Below are 23,949 nucleotides of genomic sequence, written 5' to 3'. Positions count from 1 at the left end.
CCCGCTTCAGACTTTTTGGGGGAGGGACACTGAGAGCGAACACCATTGGTAAATGGACTTTCACTTATGTAGCGCTTTTTTACCATGGGTACTCAAAGCGCTTTGCACGAACTAGTCATTTAACTACTGATGGAGCTAACTGGGGGTTCAGTGTCTTGCTCAAGGACACTTCAACGTGGTCTTGACGGTCGGGGGACGGACCAGCTGACTTGAGTGAACACCTGCTATGTTGCTACACTTTTGAAGTACAAAACACAATCACCTTACATTAAATGTAAAACAAGTCAGCTTACTGCACCACCAATCATTGAATAAATACATCGAGTGAACACCAGGGTTGCTTGTATTCACCTTTAACCAAACATGGGCACAACAAAGTAGACTTTACCCAAGATTTATTTGTAGCTGCTCCCTGTTTTACTTCTGATTTGTAAAACCAAAACTCATACTGTAACCAAAAGTTAAAAGCAATGTTTAGAATTAAATGTTAAGTTATTTTGTCACGGTTGGGCGGTGTGGGACGTGGGAAAGGTGGAAGCGAAAAGATGCAGGGCAGACTGGGAAGAGGCTCAAATGAGGTGAGTTTAATAACAAACAAAAGTGGGGTTGGAAGGAACCAAAAATACAAAGTACAAAAAATGCTAAACTTAACTTACTGGGGCAACAAGGAACGGGAGGCAGCACGGGAAGGATGACACAAGGGAGCGTGAGGCAAGACGGCGGGGGGAATACGTACAATGACCCGACAAGGGACGAGGCAAAACACTGGGGCTTAAATACTAACAGAACTAATTTAGACGCAAGACATCTGGAAACAACCAGGGGCGGGGAAACTGACTGGAGGAAACACTAGGCTGGAACATATGGGCGACAGGTGAGGTTAATTACAGTGACGACACGCGGGGGAAACACAGAGAACCTTTAACTGAAAACACACAACCCAAAACCCACAACAAAAACGGACAGAAACGTGACATATTTTGTGTTATTTTGCTTTTTAAATATGTTTTACATGAAGAATTGATTTGGGATGTGTTTCCACTGCAGGTGGTCACTCTTTCAAGCAACCAATAGCATGCTTTCAATTTGCATTTTTCTCTGATTAGCTCTTGACCAGGACAGAAGTTTTTATGGACTTTTTTTTTGTAAATTCAACCTCAGCAATACTTTGTTGTACTTTTAGTGTATGCTACAGATGTAATTTAGACAAATGTTATGGAAACTGTCTTCTATAGCTGTAGGGCAGGCAGTTATACTGAGAACTGACATCATACATCCTGATTGAATATGTAGCATGATAATGCCACTCAATGGACATGGAGGATGAGTGCAAACTTGTTACCTGCATCCCCTCAGATGAGAGATAATGTATATGTAAGGATCCAATGTAATCCTTCATCCGAACAGTGCATCCTCACAAAAATTTCATGATTATCAATTTATAGTTAGACCATATATAAATCTAATGTCGACACGATATCATATTGGGTCATTCCGTGCCATTTTATCATATTTCGGAACATCTTCATCAGCGGATTTCCACAATATGAGGGTGCCAACCGCCAGTAGTTAATTTCCGTGTTCCTAATGGGCTCCAGACGTGGAACGTCAAGCTGAAGAATACGAGTCGGGCGCGTCCATGAACATAAAACCCAAGGGCTAGCTTTTTTTTTTTTTTTTTTTTTTTTCAGGGAGTGGCATTACTGACTGCGGTCTTATTATGAAACGCCCGGGCCGGAAGCCGTCTTGTGGGCTGAGGCGCGCTTGACTTATGGTCTTTCGCCTCTGCTTCAGGACCCCCAGCGGAGCGCCCCCTCCCTCCAAAATGGACGACGTCCCCGCGCTGCTTCACATCTCCATCTCGTTGTGGATCCAACCCAACGACGGCGACGTCTTCTTCAAGGTGGACGGAAGCCGATTCGGACAGACCCGCACGATCAAGCTGCTCACCGGCTCCAAGTACAAGATCCAGGTCGCCGTCAAGCCCGGAACCGTCGAGGCCAAGTAAGGAATCGCTGAAATCGTCAAAAGGATCGGGATGCGCTCCGAATGCCCGTCAAACGTCGGTGTCACGTGATGAAGCACGCGCACGGTTATCTACCTGAACAGAAAGGTGGACGGGCTGGTGAGGGCTGTCAAATGACGTCATTGACAATGCACTAACCCAGCGCTTCTCAATTATATTTTGCAAAGCCGCCCCCCGGAAAGAAAAAACGTCGCGCCCCAACTATAAATAAGATTATTATTTCTGAAAATGGTTTAAGTGTACCTAAATGTGTATCCCTTTTAACCATAACAAAAGAAACAAATGTTCACTTCTTTTAAAGTGTTTATACTGTACAGGTTAGTCAAAAACTGCAAAAAAAAAAATAAAATACAAGCGCATCAAAATGCTAGAATTAAAAAAAAAGAATCAAAATGAAAAAAGGCACTCCTTATTTTATTGCAGTTCATATGGAAAAACAAAGCATTGCCCCCCCAACACTCCAAATGCACAATCTTCATCCTGTGAGATTATTATCAATTCTAATAACAACGAATACAAGATATGAATATGAGTTGAAATTGAAGATGGGCCAGGGCAGGAAGGACACGCACTGATGTGACTGATGTGACCTTTCTTCAGCAATTCAAATAAAGTCATTGCACAATTGCCACGCTTCTGAGATTTTTTTTTTTTTTTGCGTTGAAATTACGCAGTAATTTCCCTATCCAAATTCTCAAACACCTCAATTCCCTTCCTGATCCGATTTTCAAAGTATGGCATACTATAGTTGCAGAATTCTTGCAGAACTTTGCAGAACAACTAGCAACAATTTTGGAAAAAAAATCGGCGCAAGTTATGGAGAAAAACCTGGAAAAATGTTTTAGGACAATTTTAACACTGTCAATTTGAAATAATGACCTGTTTCCATGAAAGGAAGAGACACAAATGAATCTATTTTTCAACCCAATTCATCAACAGATGAATATATTTTGAGGCTCCGCCCCATCAGGTCACAAGTTCAGCTGCAACATTTGGATGCAAATGGCAGGTTAGGCGTCCTTTCCGTTCCTTGACACAACCACTTGATCAGAGCATTGGTGACCTTCTGGACCTTCCCGAATAGTAAACACACGCGAACAAGTTTATTGTATCAGCACCACGGAAAAGTATTTCTTCTGACCAAAGTGCCCAACGCAGCTAAATAACAAGCCAATTGTCTAAAGAGAGATCCGGGTCACTGGGCGCAATTACAAAAGCTCCACTCTTCTGATCAGATTCTCAAAAGAAAAAATGGATGTATCCTTTTGCTCACCCCAGCATCAGCAGTGGTGTTTCTTGACCTCTGCTGCCTCCTTTTGGCTGAAGTTCCGCCAATCAGGATCCGCCCGCCATCACGTATATTATGAGACACTCAAACATTCCAGCACTAGTTTAAACAGTTCTACAGTTTGCCACTCGTTTACTCCAGGAAGGGAAAGAGCCAAGGACTCAGGAGAACTGTCTTTTTCAGTTTGAAGTCTAAGCGCCACCCAGAGAACACTTATGGTCTTAACACAAATAATTGGAGAAAGTTCATAAAGAGGAAGGTCATAAAAGTTTACTATTCGATATGAAAAATGACCCGAAGTCATGACAGGAGGGTTAGGGGAAACCCTCATGGAATGTGCATGTGTTTTAGGAACATGAACATCGGCGGTGTGGTGTTCCCTTTGGAGGAGCAGTCGCGAGACGCTGAGCGTGTGCTCTACCACGGCCGCTATGACACCGAGGGCGTCCCCCATACCAAAAGCGGTGACAGGCAGCCCGTGGAAGTCAGCATACAGGTAAGTGGTATACTATATATATATATATATATATATATATATATATATATATATATATATATATATATATATATATATACACACACACTGTCCACAAAAATTAAAGGAGCACTTTAAAGAAATTAGATTACACGTTAGATACATCAGATCTCAATATGAAGTTGGATGTCTGTGAAGGGAATCATATCTTAGGTTGTTATCATGATGTGCTTATTTCTTGTCTAGTATAGTGTGCATTGCTAACCATCTATGCAGTTCTAGTTCATCTCGCCCCAGTCCTTAGATATGGAGCTGTCGACGCAGGAAAGTGTGAGCCTGGACCTTGGCCCAGCTGTTGGTGGCGCCTGGCTTGCTCTTTTTGTTATGTCTTGTAATGTGCAATGCTTTGCTGAATGAATAAAAAGCAGGCAGAGACGCTTGAGCGACGAAAATGCTGTTGGCAACGCATGAAAATGTACGCCAAGCTTTTCCCTTTGCCTGGGTGGAGAAAAGTTCATCTTGGCTGGTCTGAGTTACTCTTTTGCTGCTTAGCAGCTAGGCTTGTCCTAGTCTTCTTTTCGAGATTTCTTTGACAATATCCATACAAATAACGACAGGGCAGTGTTTTAAGAACAAAAGGATGCCAAATCTTTTAATGGGAATACAATTTTTCACCTTACAGAGGGCTCAATTGTGTAGACCCAATAAAATGAGAGTGAAATGTAGATGTGGCAGGGTTGTACATTTTTTCCAAAACTTAATTTCTGCAATTCAAAATGCTTTTCAGTATCTTGTGTGACCCCCACGAGCTTGTATGCATGCTTAACAATGTCGCGGCATGCTCCTAATGAGACGACAGATGGTGCCTTGTGGCATTTCCTCACAGATCTGTGTGAGGGCATCCCTGAGCTGTTGTACAGTCTGGGGAGCTACCTGGTAGCGCCAAATGGACCGAAACATAATGTCCCAGAGATGTTCTAATGGGTTTAAGTCAGGGGATTGTGAAGGCCATTCAATTGTTTCAATTCCTTCATCCTCCAAGTACTGTCCGGCTTTATCGTGAATCAGGAGGAAACCAGGACCTAATGCACCAGCGTAGGGTCTGACAATGGGTTCAAGGATTTCATCTGGATACCTTATGGCAGTCAGAGCACCATTTCCTAGGCAGTCGAGGTCTGTGCGTCCTTCCATGGATATGCCTCCCCAGACCATCACTGACCCACCACCAAACCTGTCATGTTGAACGACGTTGCAGGCAGCATAACGTTCTCCTTGTCTTCTCCAGACTCTTTCACGTCTACCACAAGTGCTCAGAGTGAACCTGCTCTCGTCTGTGAAAAGTACAGGGCGCCAGTGGCGGACATGCCAATTCTGGTGTTCTTGAGCAAATGCCAGTCGAGCTCCACGGTGCTGGGTAGTGAGCATAAGGCCCACTACAGGACCTTGGGCCCTCAGGCCACCTTCATGAAATCTGTTCCTGATTGTTTGGGTAGAGACATTCACACCAGTGGCCCTCTGGAGGTCATTCTGTAGGGCATGAGCAATGCTCAGCCTGTTCCGCCTTACACAAAAGAGCAGGTATCGGTCCTGCTGAGGGAATGAGGACCTTCTATGGCCCTGTCCAGCTTTCCGAGAATAACCACCAGTCTCCTGAAATTTCCTCCATTTCTGGAGATTGTGCTGGGAGACACATTAAACCGTCTTGCTGCAGCACGTGTGGATGTGCCATTCTGGAGAAGTTGGACAACCTGTGCACCTTCTGTAGGGTTAAGGAATCGCCTCATACTGCCAGTAGAGATAATTACGCAAGCCAAAATCAGCACGAGTGGAAAACCAGCCAAAAAAGATCAAGAGGGAGAAACTTGAAATCACCTCCACATGTAAAACCAGTCCTGTTTAGGGGGTTTACTAATTGTCGCCACTGAACTGCACCTCTTGTCAATTCCATGAACACCAATACAGCTGAAATTGGTTAACCAGGCCCTAACCTGCTTAACCAACCAGAAGATTATCAGATAGATTTAATTCAATTCACGGCAGGCCCAGGCCCAATAAAAAAAAGTGTTCATTTAACTTTTGCATATATATATATATATATATATATATATATATATATATATATATATATATATATATATATATATATATATATATATATATATATATATATATATATATATATATATATACATCGCATTTTTCGTTCTATAAGCGGCGTCCGCAACTGTTTCCTCATGATTTGAGTCCTGCGGCTTATAGTCCAGTGCGGCTTATCTGTTTGTTTGTTTTTTGTTTGTTTTTTTTTTTCTGCTACCCACCAGTAAGCAAATGCGTGTATCTGTTCAAAGTTTCAATTTATGGAACTGAAATAGAACTGAAAAGATGTTAATCAATGGCTGTGCTGAAAGAGTTTTAAAAATATATTATTAAAAAAAAGTCTAAATTGAATTGACGTGTAAATTTTATATACAGTACACATATATGCTTTTATTTATGTATTCATGATTGTATATATTAATTATGTGCATTTTTTTTATGTTCACTAAAATTATCTATCAAACAAAGGGAGATAGAAAAAAAAACATGCTATTGAAGTATTGATTTTGATTTTGAACCGCTATTTGACTAATAGTATTCTGTTAGTGTTGAAAATATCCATCCATCCATTTTCTATAAATATGTTGGGAGTCTGTTAAATAGAGGATGTTGCTGTTGGCAGACAATTACAAAAAATTAAATAACAACAATAAAATAAAAGATAAACTTCCATGTACCATATTTTTGCATAAATCTCATGTTACCTGTGGCTTATAGTCCAGTGCAGCTTATCTGTGACAAAACACATTTTTTGCTCATATTTTGCTGCTGCGGTTTATATACCAGTGCGGCTTATCATCCGGAAAATACGTTGTGTGTGTGTGTTGTGTGTGTGTGTGTGTGTGTGTGTGTGTGTGTGTGTGTGTGTGTGTGTGTGTGTCAAAATGAGTCTTTGGCATGTAATGAGCTGAAAGTGTTTATGGTTGTTGCAGTTTGAGCGCGCGGGCACCTTCGAGACGGTCTGGCAAGCCAAGTACTACAACTACTACAAGCGTGAGCACTGCCAGTTTGGCAACAAGTTCAGCAGCATCGAGTACGAGTGCAAGCCCAACGAGACACGCACCCTCATGTGGATCAACAAGGAGGCCTTCAACTGAGTGCTCGCATTTTCTGCTTCTTATCTCACATCATTGTGTCATGTTGTGTACGGGCGGATGCACGCTGGGAAACAGAGTCCCCGGCAGGCCCCTTTCATGTGTATCCCTTGATAAAAACAACAAGAAAACAAAAGCTTGACGCGACTGCTCTTTTTTTTTACTGTTGATGCAGGTGCACACCTTGGCCACTTGGGGGCAGCATTTGCACACACGCCGCACTGCAGCGCTGATCGTTCACCGCAGAGGATAAAGAATACATGTTTTCTCTTATCTTCATTTCTGTGCGGCTTCATAGAGGTAGAGGGCGCTCTTCAATTACACGTGGTCTGCAAGGGTTGATTTTTTTTTTTGCGGTTGTTTTGAATGTGCAACTACACGCCACAAAGACTGTGCGCTGATTTGAAAGGGAACGCCGTTGTTTTACCGCCTGAATAGGAGGCAAATGAGTCAATAGTCATACACAGTTGCTTCTTCTCCAGCTGCTCAACAAGCAACAATGAGGCGTCAGGCTGCCAGATATAACTAATCGATCACACGTTACACTACTCAATGAGGCTAAACCACCAGATAGCAAACAATACAACAAAATGCATTATAATTGCACAGTCTACCAATTAGGTAACAACACCAGAACATTTTTTATCACCACAACAGTGCAAATGGCCCTTTCCATCTATGCTCATCTAGAAGAATTAAAATTGAAAAAAAAAAAAAACCAAAAAAGAAAGAAAACTTCACTATTTAGTCTGCATTTTGTGCTAGACTTGCACTGGCCATAAAAATAAATAATAAGCAGAATGCAACTAAGCCATGTATCTGGCCAAAATGTGATACTGGGGATCTTTGAGGGCTGGGTTCTGAGGGTCACGTGATTTCCGCAGGCACCTTGTTAACCGCCAGTTGCTCGGTTTGTTTGTTTGTTTGTTTTTTTAAGAAGGGGAGGGGGCTGCTTTAGCGTAGCTTGACTGGTAGAGAGTGGGCAAGGCACGTGACCCCGGTAGCGCGTAAACCCCGCCCCCTGCCGCAGTGCCGCTCGCGCTAGTCCGCTGCTAGTCGCCGCACCCGTCGTCGGTCCCCCGTTAGCCCCGCTAGCCCGAGCTCTCGATCGCCGGCTCTCGCAGACGTCCGTCAAGCGGCTCCGCTCGACCAGCACCATGGTAAGCTCGACATTTGAAGGCTAGCCTTAGCCGCCGCTAGCTCGCCGAGGCCTTCGACGGACGGCGCGGCCCGCGACGACGACGCTGCCGCCCGCCTGGCGCGATTCTTCGATCTATCGTGCGATTGAGTCTTATTCCATTTGAAGAGTGATGTGTTTTTGCAAGGTGAACAATTAAATATGGTTGTCAGTGCGGGATGCGCACCGAAGGCGCTCTCCTTGTTGACGCTACAAGCTTAGCGGAGCTAGCCGCGTCAAGCGGAAGTGGGCTCGCGCGGCGTTGACGAGCCACCAAAATAAAACGTGTGTGGGCGAAGACTAATGAAAATTCACACGGCGTCCAAAGGAGATTAGGAATTCTTTTATGTTCAACTACCCTGCGGTAGCTGACCAACAAATATCCTATTTGAATACTCCACGCGCCCTCATATTTTTAGCCAATATAATGAGGCAATGACTTTACGGTGAAAGGTTTGAAAACAGAAAATCCGTTTGTTCTTGTGTACAGTCTCCGTGGGCTTTTTTTTTACGTTTTACATCTCTTGAATTTTACCTTAGCTCGGTCAGATCCGAACCCACTTTTTTTTTTAATAAGACACGTTGCGTATTTTAAACAACCAATGAAGTTGTTCATTAAACTGTCCCTGTGGGCTACATGCTAGCATATAATGAAAAACACCATTGGCATGGCAACGATAAGAATCACTAGTTGCAGTATGAAAACCCACTTATCCATCGCTTGGCGACTAAGCAATGGATAAGTGAATACAATAGGTGCAGCAGCACATGTAGATAGTCGATCTTATTGGTGACACACATTTTACTCATCCTCTGGGGGGTTAGGCATCTCATGAGATTAGTGATGGGATGAGCAATAAAAATGGAATCAATAAATGGTGATGAAAGGATAACTTGCAGTTTTGTTTTGTTTTCCAGGGGAACGAAGCCAGTTATGCTCTGGACATGTGCTCGCACTGTAAGTATGACATCAGCAGCATCAAGCGCCAACATTGTTTTTGTTTGTTTATTTATTTTTAAGCACTTTCCACTACTGCGGGAAAAAAAAATTTGATGGCATTGTTGCCATTCGAAGCTAAGCAAGGCAAAATGCTTCCGTTGACTTTTGATGGCCTGTTGTCTGAGCCATGCCCAAAGGTCGCACACACTTCTTCTATTTTAATTCGTGGCCAAAATGTCAAAATGAAAATGGAATTCCTAACTCATTCACTGCCAGACGTCAATCTTATAATCTTATAGCCTTGGACAAAAATGATGTCACGAGTCTAATTCGGATCAACATTGTTTGTGTGAAACATGAATGAAAATGAAATGTGACATCTCATGTATTTTTGTCTTTGTGGTTCTTATGTTTTTTACATTGTTACTGGAATACTGCTGGTGCTTTATTTTGAAGGAGCTAAGAACGGGAAATGCCGTAATTTGTCATTGCTTGACGCAAATATTTTTCCATGTTTGACTTGCAGCTTAGTAAAACTGCAACAATTCTGACATTTCTGTGTGATTGCAGCTGCATGTGTGAGATTTTATGTGCAAAAACAATCATTGTCCAAATTTTGAACCATATAAACCATTATTATAATAGTTTTTGAGATACTTCTTAATATGATTACATTGATTTTCCTGCGATATTTGCAACATTCTGTTGAGTGGCAGTCAAACTATGTCAGCAAACAGAAAATTCTTTGTTGACGCGGATCACCTCAAAACAGTAGGGGGAGGTAGAGACCAGCGAATGGTAATGTCGTCTACAGACTAAAAGTCAAGACAATACAGTTTTTTATTTTTTTGTGGGTGTTAATACATTTAACCTACATACGTATGGATAGAACTGATAGCACTGAACAATTTGAGTGGTTGAAAGAAAAAAAATCAATAAATAACTTACACCTTTAAAAGCATTTACAAAACTAGGGGAAAAAAAGCAACGTGTATAGTTGGCAAAGTGTGTGCACAAGGAGTAAACAAGTTTGTCACCCCTGATCTATGTAGACAAAGCTCCATATTAATTGTCTGAGCCCCCTCCCACCCACACACCGGCCAATAGCAAAAGCGGGAATTGGAGCAAATTTTGTATGGTGAGGTGTCGGCTGCAAAGGGGGCGTGTCCGGGTGGGATTAGCCCGCACCTCGGCAGAGATTAGCCGCTCGAGCGACCGGCGCTGAGTTGTCAGGTTTGGTCGAGCGAACGCGCGAGTGCCGTCTCAATGGCTGGGGCCCGTCAGCACTCGGGTGAGTTTGGCAGAGTGCCGCAAGCCCGCCGGGCCGGGCCGGGCCGGGCCCGCTCATTGCCACTTTTGTTTGTTTGCGGCAGTTGACGCGGACGAGATCAAGCGTCTGGGCAAGCGCTTCAAGAAACTGGACCTGGACAACTCGGGCTCGCTGAGCGTGGAGGAGTTCATGTCGCTGCCCGAGTTGCAGCAGAACCCGCTGGTGCAGCGTGTCATCGACATCTTCGACACGGACGGCAACGGCGAAGTGGATTTCAAAGGTGACTCCCAGCTTCACTTGGCACTCTCCTCCTGCCTATTATTTATTTTTTGATGTTTCCCCTGCAGAATTCATCGAGGGCGTCTCACAGTTCAGCGTTAAAGGAGACAAAGAGCAAAAGTTACGATGTAAGTCACGCTTTCGCCACTAGACCATGAAAAGCATTTTTTTTTTTTTTTTTTTTTTTTTGCAGTTTTAGGCGAACCAAACGAGCAACGATGCCTTTGCCAAGCAGCAACAATGAAGTGCTTTTGATATTTTGATTGCGCCTCACAGGATGAATTGGCAGTAAAATACATTTCCATTGCACTTGGATTTAAAGCACCATCTAGAGCATCAGTCCGCAAACTACGGCCTGGGGGCCAGATGCGACCGCTTCTGCATTTTGCCTGGCCCCCAGAACAATACTAGAAATTAATTCAGATTTTTTTTTTCTTTCTTTCTGATCACGTTTTTTTTTTCCCGTGTCAAGATCACAGAAAGGCAGTGGCGGTCCGTGACCTTCACACGTATGCCTTCAGCGATGGCAGACTCTCGAATAAATATCCCTCATGCGCACACGTACGCATTACTGGGCTACACAGGCTATTTTCCGGAGCTTTTAAACGTCAATAAACCTGCATCAGCCGTTTAAACTTGTCATACGTGATGCTGTCAAAACTTAAAAAAATGAATAATTTCAAATAAATACCCATGAAATTTTATGAAGTCCAAATTACAAATCGCAGTTTAAAATAAGAACATCATTTTATTTCTTTACTATGAATTGAATATGAACAAAATAAAATAACACAAACATATTAAAAATGAAACAAAGAAGAGGCTTGCACTCACCAAAACAAATGGCGGCCATAATCGAATAGTCTTTTCAATATCTCGCGATTTTTCTTCCTCTCCCTCTTCTTTGTGGAGCTCTCTTTCCCTGTACAATCCTGTATATCCATTCCGGTGTCCCAAGAGGTATTTAAAAGCACCGTAGCGCGAGTGTCCAGACGGTATCTCGTTGCTGCCTTGGTTAAACAATTGAAGTTTGCAAATCCAGTGTAGCTACGAACACCAAATTGATCCTTTGCAAAGAAAAGGCATTCCCAGCAGAACCATTTGCCAGGGATAGCGCCCCTGGTAGCTGAGCCAGAAAAACGGCAGTCTAGCCCACGCCCCCGGTAGCCCATTCAGAAAAATGGCCAAGACAGGTTAGCTAATAGCCACGCTACGCCTTTGACGCAATCAGGCAAAGCCAACACCTCGTAGCTTGCTTGTTGAGCATTGCGCCGCCTTCCTGCAGTGAGCGTCCACTCACGTCATGTTCAACGTGAGGCTGCTCACATGTCCATCCGGGCTTGCGCAGAAGCCCGCAACTGTTGAAGCGGATGCCCCCGCGCCTCCGGGAGAAGGCAGTTTACATACAGCCTGGCGACACAAGTTAGCTGAATTCTAATTGGCTAAAAACTCCAAATTAAAACTACAACACTGGAAGGAGTGTAACCAAATGGATATGTCCCAAAAGAACAGAATATAGAGAATAATTTCATAAATTAAAAAAATACTTTAAATTAATACAGTAAAATTGAATTTAAAATGAAATATACTTTCATTATAGTTTTTATAATTATTATAGTTTATTAAAGTTATGATAATGATGTCAGGTTATGTTAGGCCAGCAGAGAAGGCCTTGCTGGCCTTGAAGGTCCGCCACTGCAGAAAGGGGTATTATTTGCTCATGTGTAGCATTAATATTGTTAGTTATTTATAAATCACGTCGTCATGTTTATTCATCCTTACTATGAGTGTGTGTGGCCGCAAATCTTTCCTGTTGGGGCCTGACCAATATGGAGTTTTCCTTTTTGACCCCTCCTTCAAAACGAAAAAGCAAAACACTTACAAAACAGGAGTGTCCAAACTCAGTCCTGGAGCATCTCCACTCTGTATGTTTTTGATGTTTCCGTCCTCCAACACAGCTGATTGAAATGATTTGCAGAAGCCTGATTATGCAAATATTCAAAACGTGTCAGATAGTCGTTGGACACTCAAATCTTGCAACAGTACTGCTTTACAAGACTTTGTCTTTTATGGTTGTAAAAACAATGTTTTTTGCTTGAATGGCGTTTTTTTTGTTTTAAAAAAAAAAAAAAAGAAAAAAATGGCGCCAATGTTCAAGGTCAAAACGGGCGTGACTTTTTCAAACGAGACCACGCGCGCACACTAAGCCTTTTGCCTTGCAGTCGCCTTCCGTATCTACGACATGGACAAGGACGGCTACATCTCCAACGGCGAGCTGTTCCAGGTCCTGAAGATGATGGTGGGCAACAACCTGAAGGACACGCAGCTGCAGCAGATCGTCGACAAAACCATCATCAACGCTGACAAGGACGGCGACGGCAGGATATCCTTCGAGGAGTTCTGCGCGGTCAGTCCAGGGACTCAAATTTTGCTCCTTTTCAAACTGAGCTGTACATGCGTCCGCTAATAGCTGACTCAATGGCCCCTAGTCATCGGGACGCCTCAAAATCGTCCGCTTACAAACGAATCCACGCCTGTTGCTCGTGTTGGCACCTTTTGAAACTAGTGTGCCCCCTTCTTCTGGTCGACTGTGCGACTATACCTCAAATAAGCGTTATTGTGCAAATTGTTTGCAACATTTACTGTTATTCCTCAAATATAAGACACCTTTTCCCCAAAATGAAGGACAAAAATATGACCGAGTCCTATAAACGGTAATTTTTTTATGCCACCAATTGAGGAAGATGAATCCGTCAGCCACACGTTCTTTCTTAGAATAATTAGCGTAGCGGAAGGATGTCAGTTGGCTGTTAGCAGCCAGTGTTTGCTGCAGCTAACGGCACCTTGTGTTAGCTGAGGCTGTTAAAATATTTTCAAGAAAAAGGCGAGCAGACTGAACCAATGTCCGAGTCCATCCTTGTACACACGCGGGAATATTCCGAAAATGTCAAAGTTCTGATGTCTCTGTGTGCACCAGCTAGAGAACACGGAACGGTAATCCATATGACTCGTTTATTAATCGCCGTCTTTTGGCATACACACAACCATAAACTTGGTAGGGCACAGATGGTGCGCAACTTTGAGTATTTACGGTAAAAAGAGGCGTCGGGAGCAAGAGGAAAAACAACTGTTTGGAGCGACTTCAACATTATCTTGGCGAGGTGTTCACCAACCGCTCATAATGTGGGAAATCTGAAAGTATCTTAACGTGCAACAAATGAATAACTACGATCCAAGAAAATATGAGGTTTAAGATTATACTTGTTTACATGGTCAGTTATTAAAAATGTCAGACTCATCTAACTCTTAACGTTACTTTTGTAAAGAGAACGTATGCGGAAGGTTTAGATCAACAGCCACTGGAGCGATACAAGTCGAAACTTTGTTTGATAAACGGAATCGATCCGTACGAAGCGGAGGAAAAATTTTCAACTGACTATGAAAACTTGTCGAATATCAAGTATCCCGGTATCGTCAATTATCGGCACTGTAAGTGCATACTCATTAAAAGACATGAAAACGTACATGCATTCGTATGCAAAAATAGCTGTCATTCCTAAGGATCATCCCTATGTATTTTTAACGCTTTAAAGGTTCTGCGAAAATACTAATGTTTACGTTGAAGTTTTACATCACTGAGCAATATGCGGATTTTGCCATAGAATCTAGCATTTGCTAGACTTGTAAGATAGAAACCGGCATAATATATTACCGTCACAAAATGACAACATTTTAGCAATCTTGCAATAATATTCACCTTCAACAAAGTGTTCAGAACCCACTTTTGTGTATTTTGTCGAAATCCTTTTGATTCATCCTTGCAATCCACGTGTTTCCTTGAGTTCCTTCGTGCGTTGGCATTCGTGGTGTCCCAAGAAGCTTCTTTTGTTCGCCCTATTGTTGCAACCGTAAATGGCGCGGGAGTTCATCATTGTTAAATACCTTTCGCGTGATCTCCTCTGCTTTTATGTTTGCTCACTGACGTGAATACTATCGATACACGCTAACATACAGTAGAAAATAGCAGAATTTGACCCTAACGATATAGTATCTTATATGTGTGGTAAAAACATGTCTTATTACTGTTAACCAATCATTTGGTATTATTTAGTGATGAACGACGAGACCGGAAAGAGCAAAGCCTTTTAAACGTCATTGGCTTAGTGCCTGCGCCATAGTTTTCAACGTAAACGTGGACGTTTTGATGTTTTCCCCAAATAATTGGTGTTGCGAAGCTGAAATTTGCACTGAGGATTGCGTGTCATTCCCTAGGTGGTGGGCGGCCTGGACATTCACAAAAAGATGGTGGTGGACGTGTGACGGGCTCCCCGGGATGCCGCCCCGCCCGCCTGCCCGTCCGCTTCTGTCCTCCCTCCCCCCCGCCCAAAGCCAAACTCTCGCAGCGAGGGCTCCAAGAGGAAGCGCCACTTTCCCCAACGCTCGCAAGGCAATTTTTCTTCTTCTTCTTTTTTTTTTTGTCTGAGCGACCGCACTTGGCGGCGCCTTTGTAAGCGTGCGTCTTTGTATTTATTCTGCCGTGTACAGGAAGCGAGTGCGTGCCAACAGGAAGCGTGCGCATGTTAGCGCGGGAAGCGAGCGGCCACTTTGATGTTCTTTTCTTCCGCCGTTTTGTGGCGAGCGCGATTTGCCGTGTGGCGTTTTCTTCTTCTGTGGTGCACGTGTGCATGCCGCGCAGCTTAACGGCGCCGCCCGCATGTCGATCCAAAAGTTTTCAGGTTTACACACTTGGGGCCCATTTTCTTCCTCCTTTGTTTGTACGCGGCCGGCGCGGGCCCCAGCTCGTCAACGTCCGAGCGCGCAAAAAGCCGACGAGTCTCATGGCGCGAGCCTTGGCGGTCACGCGACCTCCCCGTGCACGTTGCATGCGTGACGTTTGCATGTGTGTGTATTTGTTTTGCGCGCGTGCCGGCGCACGCGGAAAGGAAAACCTCGTTTGCCGCGACTGTGGTGTTTACATGTGAATAATAACTCATAGGAATATGACTAGCGATGAATATGAACATTTCAGACACACCGTGTTGCCAATTAAAGGTTGATGTAGAAAATACTGCACGTTCCGTCTCTGTCTCGTTCTGTACATGTATATGCAATTTTTTCTTAGGATAATTATGGTAATGGGGCAAGTGGGAGAGTGGAAGCAGACTGAAGCTTCCAGCAGGTTTTGATAAGCAAGGTATTATTTCCACGAAAAGGAGACGTCTGAATCCATCCTTGTTTACAAACAGGGGCATTAAAACGAGATTTATTCCGTCATCTCGAAATCTTTCAGCGCACCAGTTCGTATTGTTTACTTAACTGTGTTATCTTATTTTGAAATACTGCTTTTGATCTACGCAGTCGACCCGAACCAAACATTATTTACTTTCCCAAAACACAGAGAGCCACAACATAAGTACAAAAGGAGCCGCGGGTTGCCGACCTCCGCCCTAAATACCTCCAAAGTATAATTTTTGCAATTCTGAGCATTCCTTGCCTATTGTACGTTCTCACAGGGCCTGTGCTGAGAGCAAATAACCCCCACCTTTTTCTGAGGAGATTTTCAGGTGTTTTCCTTTCAGTTTCATTATAAGGTTGGGGAAAAGAGATTTTTCACTGAGTTGGCCAAGTAAACATTAGCTACTGTACAACGTTTTACTGTCGAACAGCTGAGGTCGCTGAAATGGGTGTTCCAGTAGTAAATAATTCATGTGGGGGCGGAACTATTGTTATAAATACTGGGTTCCCTCCAGGACTGATTTGATAAAGGAACGCGTTTTGCATTGGACTGCAGTAAAACGGTATTTCTGGCCCTGTTATTCAAGCTGTTGGAGTGGTCATCAGTAGTAGTCGCAAGCCTCGTATGGACGAGAGGTCAAAATGATGGATGGATGCATTTTCTGAGGCTTGAGTGGCAAGATGGCACGGCAGCTAAAAGGTAAGAGCAAATGAGCTGTTTGACTTCCTGGTTTGAAAGATGCGTACCATAAACTGCAATAGGGCTGCGCAATTTTAAATAATCATCACAATTACAGTGAGCCCAGTTACGAGATTACTCCGTACCGCGGTTGGGCTCATAAGGCGAATTCGCTGTATGGCAGGTAATCCAAACCTATGTTAAATAGCTAATGCGTTTAAAACCCCAGGTAAAAACATGGCTCTGTGGTGGAGTGGTCGTCTCCCTGCTGAGAGGCTGTGGGTTCGATCCCCAGACCATCAAGACCATGTCGAAGTGTCCTTGAGCAAGACACTGAACCCCAAGTTGCTCCTGATGTCAGTAGGTAAATGTCAGTAGGTAAATGACTAGTTAGTGTAAAGCTCTTTGAGTACTCAGGTAGAAAAGTGCTATATAAGTGAAAGTCCATTTACCGCCAAAATTGTATATACATTTAAAAATTGGTATCAAAATAGCATAGTAGGTGCATACAATAATAACATCAAATAAAAAATATATAAAGGATTTCTTTTCCTTTGAGCGACTTATGGCCATATTCTATAGTGAGGGTAGCCTAGGCTAGGCTAGCTTAGCCTTTTTCGTATTTCTTGATTATCTCCAGCTTCTTTCCATATAAATCATCTTCTTACTTCTCTCTTTAACATCACTAGCACTCTTTGGTCCCATAGCTAACACATTCAAGTTTGAATTAAGCAGGAAAATGCACAATACATTTGTTATATTAAGCACGCAGACTAAATCCAGTCTTTAGCATGCGGCCTTTTTGACCGTGACGCCGACCTATAGCAGACCAGCAATGTAGTGAAGTAAGCGGTGACGGGTGTATAGACGTCTGAGCGTGTACACATCCAACATGGAGGTCATGTACGCACTCTACCCGCCATGATGGATGTGTCGCAAGGCAAAAAAAATGGCGTAAAGAGGGGACAAAAAAACGGCGCAGTCCACATCGTAAGTTGAAAAAAACTGTAAGACAGGGATGTCATAGACCGGGGGTCCACTGTATTTTGGTCAGTATTGAAATCACAATTATTCATCGTGTGTATTTCTTGCCCTTTTTTCAAACAAGCTGTATATAAGGCCTGATACAAAGTAAATAAGAATTAAAAGATTCACCCAAGACATGGAAAAACTTGGCACACAGGGCACCATAGCTAACTTACTTGCTGAGTGCAAACCAATGACATAAAATAAAGCTATGAAGCACATTATTTACTTTTAAGCAAATTTTAATCAATTAGCAGTCAAACTGTCATTTTCACTCATATCAAACCGAATGTATTCCAATTTTTTGCCAATCGGATTTTTCAATAAGGGTCTCAATTGACAGCTAGCACTGTATATATGAGGAATCAGGCGAGAGACTCAAAGCCATTTCACACTGGTAAATAATATATTAAGAGTGAAAAAGGCAGAGGCTTTTGTCACGCAAACATGTGGGAAACATTGCCCCCTGTTGGTAGGATGACAAAGTGCTTGATTTGCCATGTTGGTAGCAGGCTTTTTTAACGTTATATCGCTGAGGATCAGTTTAATTAATCATGGCAGCCAATATCGTGATTAAAGTTTAATTAATTGTGCAGCCCTAAAATGCATATTTCAAAAGAAATTAAATCATTATTTATATGCACCTATTACACTGTGGAAAGAACTTCAATATCAGGTTACGGACCCTTTAAAGCAGCGGTCCCCAAACCCCGGTCCGTGGATCAACTGGTACCAGGCCGCGTGGGCTGCACCCGAAATAATGTTTTGGAGATGATTTAGTTTAATGGTACGCGCGCACTGAACGCGAACGAGGCGAAAAAGCGGAGCTTTTTGTATTGTAGTCAATGAAGTTCGCGTGACTGGGCGCGAATGCATGTCGGGCGACGCGATGGATGCGAATGGAGCGACGGGAATGGCCGCGCGCGGTCACGGGAAACGAAACTTCGCCTTTCGCGTGAAGTTATTTTTTTTTTTACTTTTTCTGCGTTTCGCGTTGCCACAGCCAATCAACTTCGGGAACATTCAACGGCTCACGCAGGGGGCAGGAAAGAATCATGGCGTCCACTTTGCGATCACCGGGAGCGATCCAACACGGCCAGCTGAGCTTTCAATACGAAACAGCAAAGCAAGAGCACTCACCTGGCTTGTAGAAAGGCGGAAGCGAGAACTTGGGACAACTGGTATTGCTTCACTTAACAGCTGTTGAACCGTAGTTACTGTGCTAAGCTAACGATATTTAGCCCCCCCCTCCCGGTCCACAATATAAATGTAAGGCATTGACCGGTCCGTGGTGATCAAAAGGTTGGGGACCACTGCTTTAAAGGGTTGTTTTTAGTTCAAGTCTCAAAAACACAGGCCTGCCTTTGTCAAACTCATCACAATATTTTATTATTCATTTAAATCAACCAATTAATTTGTTAAAGGAATTTTGCTTTTTCGATTATGGGAATCAACCCAAATCAAGCTTTTCATTTTTGCATTGACTTCCTCTTTGATACTTGGGAGTTTTTTGGTCTTTAGCAAGCATTATATTTTCCATGGACATTAAAATTTTGATTGGCATTTTTTCTTTTAAAGTGCTAACCTTTGCTGCATTCACAGTGATGGCATATGAAAAAGTCCCAAAGACACCGGGAAAGATGCCGGCCACATCCAGTATTTTATTCACCTTTACTTTGTTCACCTTTTTGTTGTCAAATGCCGGAGGTGTCATACAATTTCCTGCAAGCGGCGTCGTCGGCGCTGGACGGCCTCCTGCTTCTTGCGCTCGATCTCCAGCGCAGAACATTTGCCTGCCGCTTGACCCAAAGACAAAAACACAAGTGACGTAATATTAAAAGGCCCCTTTTTTCCACCCTGTTGGGGCAGTTCTATGCAATAGTACCGTCTTTTCCGCACTATAAGGTGCACCGGATTATAAGGCGCACCCTCAATTAATGACATATTTTCAAACTTTTTCAATCACAATATAGTAATACTCAAAGTAAAAACAATAATAACTCAAATAATAAATCTAAACTCTCAATAGCATAATAACTCAATGTCAACATGACCAACCTTGTTCAACTGTAAACACACAAAAGAAACAGGTAAAGCTTATTTTATCAGTTCATTCCCTGTCTACGAATCCCAATCTTAATATTGATCCATATATAAGCCGCACCTGATTATAAGGCGCACCATCGGCTTTTTAAAAAAATTAAGACTTTTTGGTCCGCCTTATAATGCAGAAAATATGATAATCTAAATGCACAATTTGCTTCCAGTCTAATGTACACACTCTTCCAAGTGTTCATTTGTTGTTTTTTGAGGGGGGACAAGTCACAAAGACACACATCAAAGTAACGTTTACTTTTGAGATTTTAAATTTAGTCTGCGTCACCATGTCATCAAATGTCAGAAAGCCCATGGATTGATTTGTTTGGAGTAAGCAATTCTAAAGAAGAAAAAAAAGAAGAAGGGCCAACTACCTTGGCTGGTCACCGCGGCAACAGGATGTTTTGCCACCCCGGAGCCGGACTTGCTGGTGGCTGTAAAAACGGGCATGCCGGGCCTCTTAAAGGTCCAGTTTTGCGTGGCTCGTTGGCACGGAAGCGAGGACGGTGCCGTCGTGGCGACTTGCTGCCCGCCAGAGTCTCGTCCCTCCAAGGGATCAGCCTTATGAGCCCCCATGCGCTTCTCCACATCGTCGCAGAGTTCGCACAGCAACTCGTCATCGTCCGGGTCGTCCCACGCCTGTCCCAATGAGAAAAGGGCATCCAGGTCGTCGTCGGGGAAATCATAGACGACGGGAACCCGTTGGTGGGCGGGGCCTGATGGAGAGCATTTCTCTGTTGAAACGGCAGCAGATAAGTCGCCAGCGGTTGCTGTCAACTTTTGTGAGTTCAAAGTTGAGAAACTTGGCGGACATCTTTGTAGTTTCTCCAAAAGTTTCCTCCCGTCCGACTGGCCGACAGCTGGAGGCGGCGGCGCATGACAGGAGCTCTTCTGTGTGGAGCTGTGTTTGGGAACCAGGAAGTTCTCTGGGTTCTGCGTCATCCCGGCCAGCAATAAGTCGTCCAGCAGACCGTCGTCATTGTCCCAGTCGCCCGGCGTGGACAAATCTTGGGTCACCACCGTGCCGGCGGGCCCTTCCGTCGGTGAGCGGGCGTGACCTTCGTCTTGCGGATCGGCGCTACCGAGCTGACGGCACGTCTGTGCTTCCTCCTGGCGATCGCTGCTGCCCGACAACCGCAGGTCAAACTGCTTGGCCAACTTGAGCAGGTTGTCCACGCCGTTGGACCTACCGGGCAATTAATTGCAAGTATGTCTTGCCAAAACGCTTGCACGGCATCGTCAAGATACGCACCTGGGCCACCTCCTCTTAATTTTGGGTGGCCCGACGTCAGGCGTGCACGGGATCGCGGCGCTGTCACCGATCCAGCGCTGCAGGGCGGGCTGCGACACCCTGGGCCTGCCGTGCTGCCCGCACATAGAACAGCCGTGAGGCGGCGGCCGCTGGCTGCGGCCTGGGCGGCTGCACGCCACTCACCTGGGGCGCGATCCTGCTGACCATGTCGGAGATGTCCAGCGCGCCCGCCTCCGCCACTTTCTGCACCTGTTTGCCCGGTCGCTGAGGTGAGGCGGCATCCCACACGATGTCGTGAGGAACGTCACGGTCGTGCGGAGACTCGCTGCCAGAAACCCGGGCCGGGCCTGGCCTGGCTGGGCTCTTGAATTCTGCGAGGCCACCAAAAGTCCAGTCTTCAAAGCCATAGTTGTTCATATCAATTCAGTGACAAAGTCGCGCAAATCCAAGCCATAAGCTGGCCGCACTCATTTACAAAAGTACTACTACTAAAGTCTTTTTTGTGGCATATACATTAAATTTTGGAATGTGCATCATGAGCAGCAATGGCGGACGTTCAGCAATGGCGATCTTTTTGAAAGGCACCAGATGTCATTTTTTTTTTCTTAATAAAATTAGCTAGGAAAGTGAAAAAAGTGACTTTCAGTTGAATATGTACAAGTCGCCACTGACCTCACCCAAATAAAACAATCCATTAAAACACTGCAAAAAAAAGCAGCCAATAAGCCAGCAAAACACACTATTTTTTGTCTGAATGAAACTCCTCTACTCACTTTACCACAGTTTAACTTGTGTAATCTTTGGCCTTAGAGTTTTTGTTTGTTTTGTTTTTAAAATCCATGTGCAAACAATAGGTGAACATGCCAATTCCTAACTGATAACGAATATTCTAACAATTGGGTGTTACGAGAATGTATAGACCAGTTGACAGCGAAATGGAAAAACGAGTGACTTGACGCCACTGACCAGTGCCGGGGGCTGGCTTGGCGTCTTCTTTGCTTGGCGTCTGCAGACCCACTTGGCTGAGTCGGAAGCTTCTGCTCAAGCGGCGGTTCGTCGCCGCCGGAGCCCGTTCACGGTCTTCCTTCATGGTCGAGTGACTCATAAATGCGTTACTACAAGGTTCGTTTGGACCCCAACGTTCGCTTCCAAAATCCCGCCATCTACAGCTTTTGCGGTAGCACTGCGCGTGCGTAGAGCGCAGCGGCATTTCTTCTTCTACGCTTTCCTTTTGGTGCATTGGCGCTACCTTCTGAACCGGAGTGCGACCCTGGCGAATCTAAATTCGTAACCGATCTTTCCAAATAATTGAAGCCTCAACTGCGAAGCTCTGCTTATTTAAAGAGAGATTTGTAAGGTTTAGACCGTTTCTCATTAAAAATGAATAGGCTACATTAAATTATTATAAATTTAAACAATTTGTGAATAAATATGTTCTTAATGACCAACAGTGTTTAAATATAATTGTAGGCCTTATTATCATTAAATTACATTCTAGAAAATGAATGGATGGATGGATGGATGGATGGATGGATGGATGGATGGATGGATGGATGGATGGATGGATGGATGGATAGATGAATGGATGGATGGATGGATGGATGGATGGATGGATGGATGGATGGATGGATGGATGGATGGCTAAATGGGGGGTGGCACTTCTCCGGATGTCGCCATGTCTGTTATAGTTACGGACAGCAGGAGGTGTTGTATTTACCATAATGCTCCCAGAGCTCCCACAAGCGCATGCGAAAAATTACACACTATCCCTTGAAGACCCAAGTTTGAATTCCCCTGATGTTATCTTTTGAAATCCCAGCAGTAGGGTTTCTGGCCTCTGCATATCTGCGCTACGGAACACTCCAATGTACATTTATCAAAGGTTGTTTGTTTTTTTTTAAATTAAAACAGTGGATGTATAAATTATGAAGGACTGAAAGTGCCAAAATTCAATAAATAAATGTACCATTCAATAATTAGATAAAAGTGTCATTACATAATTAAATGTTTAATAATTTAATTGAAAGTGTCGTTCATTAAATGTTGCATTCATTTATTTAATATTTCATTTATAAAAACATTTAATTATTGCCAAATTCGTCAAAGTTTGATGGGCGGGTTCTAACATCTGATTAGTTAGCCTGCTCCTCACCCCATGCAGAGAAGAGAGGTTATAACATTACTGAATTTCAATACATTCCTCCACTTTACGTTGTATTAAATCGTTTTGTGTAGGCTTTCACATACTCAGCGAGGTCTAAAATATATTTTCTCTACATAACTCGTTTGAAAGCTTAGGGAAGTTCTCCGTGATCAGAGCCGCCATGTTTCCAAACACCACGCCAAAGCATTGGATTGGACGAGATTTGAGTTAAACAGGCTTTGGCACCAGCTTTGACGATCGAGGTTGACCGATAAACTAATTGCATGCAACGCAGCATTTCTTTCATTTAAAACCTACCTCCCTCGTCAAAGTTCGATGGGCGGGTCCTAACACCTGATTGGGTACCTTGCTCTGTTGGTTTAAAGCCGGGGTGACCAAAGTTTTTGCAAAGTAGGACAAATTTGGTGTGTTGAAAATATAAGGGGGCCAACCTTGACAGGCGTTCTTTACATATAATAGCAATTAATGTAAACACATTTCAGCGAGCCGTTCTGTGTTTAACATTTGCTTTTTTATTTTCATTTCAGCTATCTTAAGCATGTGTTTTGGTTCATTTGAAACATGCGTGTCCAAATTGAATTGAAATTACATATTGAAATTGAATATTCACTTAACCACTTTTTTAACACTTTAATTTACTTTTGTGTAACAGTTGAACAGAAGTAATTGTACTCTTGGGTGCAAATTACATTAAAAAAAATCTCACCATGGCAGTTTAATATTTATAGAATTTTTAAACACAATAACAGAGAAATGAACACGTAATCATCATATCAACAAGTGCAGGGCTCATTTAAAATATGAAATTAGCAACTATAAGTGTTGATTGCATTTTTGAATGGTTATTATT

At 43.5% G+C, this 23,949-nt stretch overlaps 3 protein-coding genes across 5 annotated transcripts; 2 read left to right on the top strand and 1 right to left on the bottom strand.

Annotated features, from left to right (window-relative positions):
* The first annotated feature begins 1,736 nt into the window (after positions 1–1,736).
* Positions 1,737–7,116, top strand: cnrip1a (cannabinoid receptor interacting protein 1a). The gene is made up of 3 exons (XM_088419476.1): positions 1,737–2,004; positions 3,666–3,810; positions 6,819–7,116. The coding sequence occupies exons 1-3, from the start codon at positions 1,772–1,774 to the stop codon at positions 6,981–6,983; spliced, it is 543 nt and encodes a 180-aa protein (XP_088275602.1). The 5' UTR covers positions 1,737–1,771; the 3' UTR covers positions 6,984–7,116.
* An 853-nt stretch (positions 7,117–7,969) lies between these two features.
* On the top strand, positions 7,970–15,719 carry ppp3r1b (protein phosphatase 3 (formerly 2B), regulatory s1ubunit B, alpha isoform, b). Its single transcript, XM_088419477.1, has 6 exons — positions 7,970–8,140; positions 9,076–9,115; positions 10,471–10,647; positions 10,715–10,774; positions 12,869–13,053; positions 14,919–15,719. Exons 1-6 carry the CDS (start codon positions 8,138–8,140, stop codon positions 14,964–14,966), a joined length of 513 nt encoding a protein of 170 aa, XP_088275603.1. The 5' UTR covers positions 7,970–8,137; the 3' UTR covers positions 14,967–15,719.
* A 726-nt stretch (positions 15,720–16,445) lies between these two features.
* Positions 16,446–22,105, bottom strand: etaa1a (ETAA1 activator of ATR kinase a). Of its 3 annotated transcripts, XM_088420146.1 has the most exons (6): positions 21,902–22,105; positions 21,119–21,330; positions 20,936–21,048; positions 20,058–20,869; positions 19,271–19,385; positions 16,446–16,574 (listed from the first exon to the last, which is right to left on the bottom strand). In XM_088420146.1, exons 1-5 carry the CDS (start codon positions 22,038–22,040, stop codon positions 19,297–19,299), a joined length of 1,365 nt encoding a protein of 454 aa, XP_088276272.1. In that variant the 5' UTR covers positions 22,041–22,105; the 3' UTR covers positions 16,446–16,574; positions 19,271–19,296. The 3 variants fall into 3 exon arrangements, with proteins under 3 accessions (XP_088276272.1, XP_088276271.1, XP_088276273.1); XM_088420145.1 differs by lacking the exon at positions 16,446–16,574 and having other exon boundaries at positions 17,930–19,385; XM_088420147.1 differs by lacking the exon at positions 16,446–16,574 and having other exon boundaries at positions 17,930–19,385; positions 21,119–21,306.
* Between the last annotated feature and the right edge of the window lie 1,844 nt (positions 22,106–23,949).

Source organism: Hippichthys cyanospilos, chromosome 7 (assembly GCF_059441005.1).
Source record: "Hippichthys cyanospilos isolate Australia breed blue-spotted pipefish chromosome 7, RoL_Hcya_1.0, whole genome shotgun sequence".
NCBI lineage: Eukaryota > Metazoa > Chordata > Actinopteri > Syngnathiformes > Syngnathidae > Hippichthys > Hippichthys cyanospilos.
The sequence above is the reverse complement of the archived record's forward strand: the minus strand, read 5'-3'. Positions and strand labels throughout refer to the sequence as shown.

What these genes read in the sequence shown, in the direction of transcription:
- cnrip1a (XM_088419476.1), top strand. Translation starts at nt 1,772, where the DNA reads ATGGTCTTTCGCCTCTGCTTCAGGACCCCCAGCGGAGCGCCCCCTCCC. An exon ending in CCCGGAACCGTCGAGGCCAA is followed by an intron (nt 2,005 to 3,665) that starts GTAAGGAATCGC and finishes CATGTGTTTTAG; the next exon opens with GAACATGAACATCGGCGGTG. An exon ending in CCGTGGAAGTCAGCATACAG is followed by an intron (nt 3,811 to 6,818) that starts GTAAGTGGTATA and finishes TGGTTGTTGCAG; the next exon opens with TTTGAGCGCGCGGGCACCTT.
- ppp3r1b (XM_088419477.1), top strand. An exon ending in TCTGGACATGTGCTCGCACT is followed by an intron (nt 9,116 to 10,470) that starts GTAAGTATGACA and finishes TGTTTGCGGCAG; the next exon opens with TTGACGCGGACGAGATCAAG. An exon ending in CAAAGAGCAAAAGTTACGAT is followed by an intron (nt 10,775 to 12,868) that starts GTAAGTCACGCT and finishes TTTGCCTTGCAG; the next exon opens with TCGCCTTCCGTATCTACGAC.
- etaa1a (XM_088420146.1), bottom strand. Translation starts at nt 22,040, where the DNA reads ATGAGTCACTCGACCATGAAGGAAGACCGTGAACGGGCTCCGGCGGCG. An exon ending in CAAGCCAGCCCCCGGCACTG is followed by an intron (nt 21,331 to 21,901) that starts GTCAGTGGCGTC and finishes ATGGCTTTGAAG; the next exon opens with ACTGGACTTTTGGTGGCCTC. An exon ending in ATTAAGAGGAGGTGGCCCAG is followed by an intron (nt 20,870 to 20,935) that starts GTGCGTATCTTG and finishes ATTGCCCGGTAG; the next exon opens with GTCCAACGGCGTGGACAACC.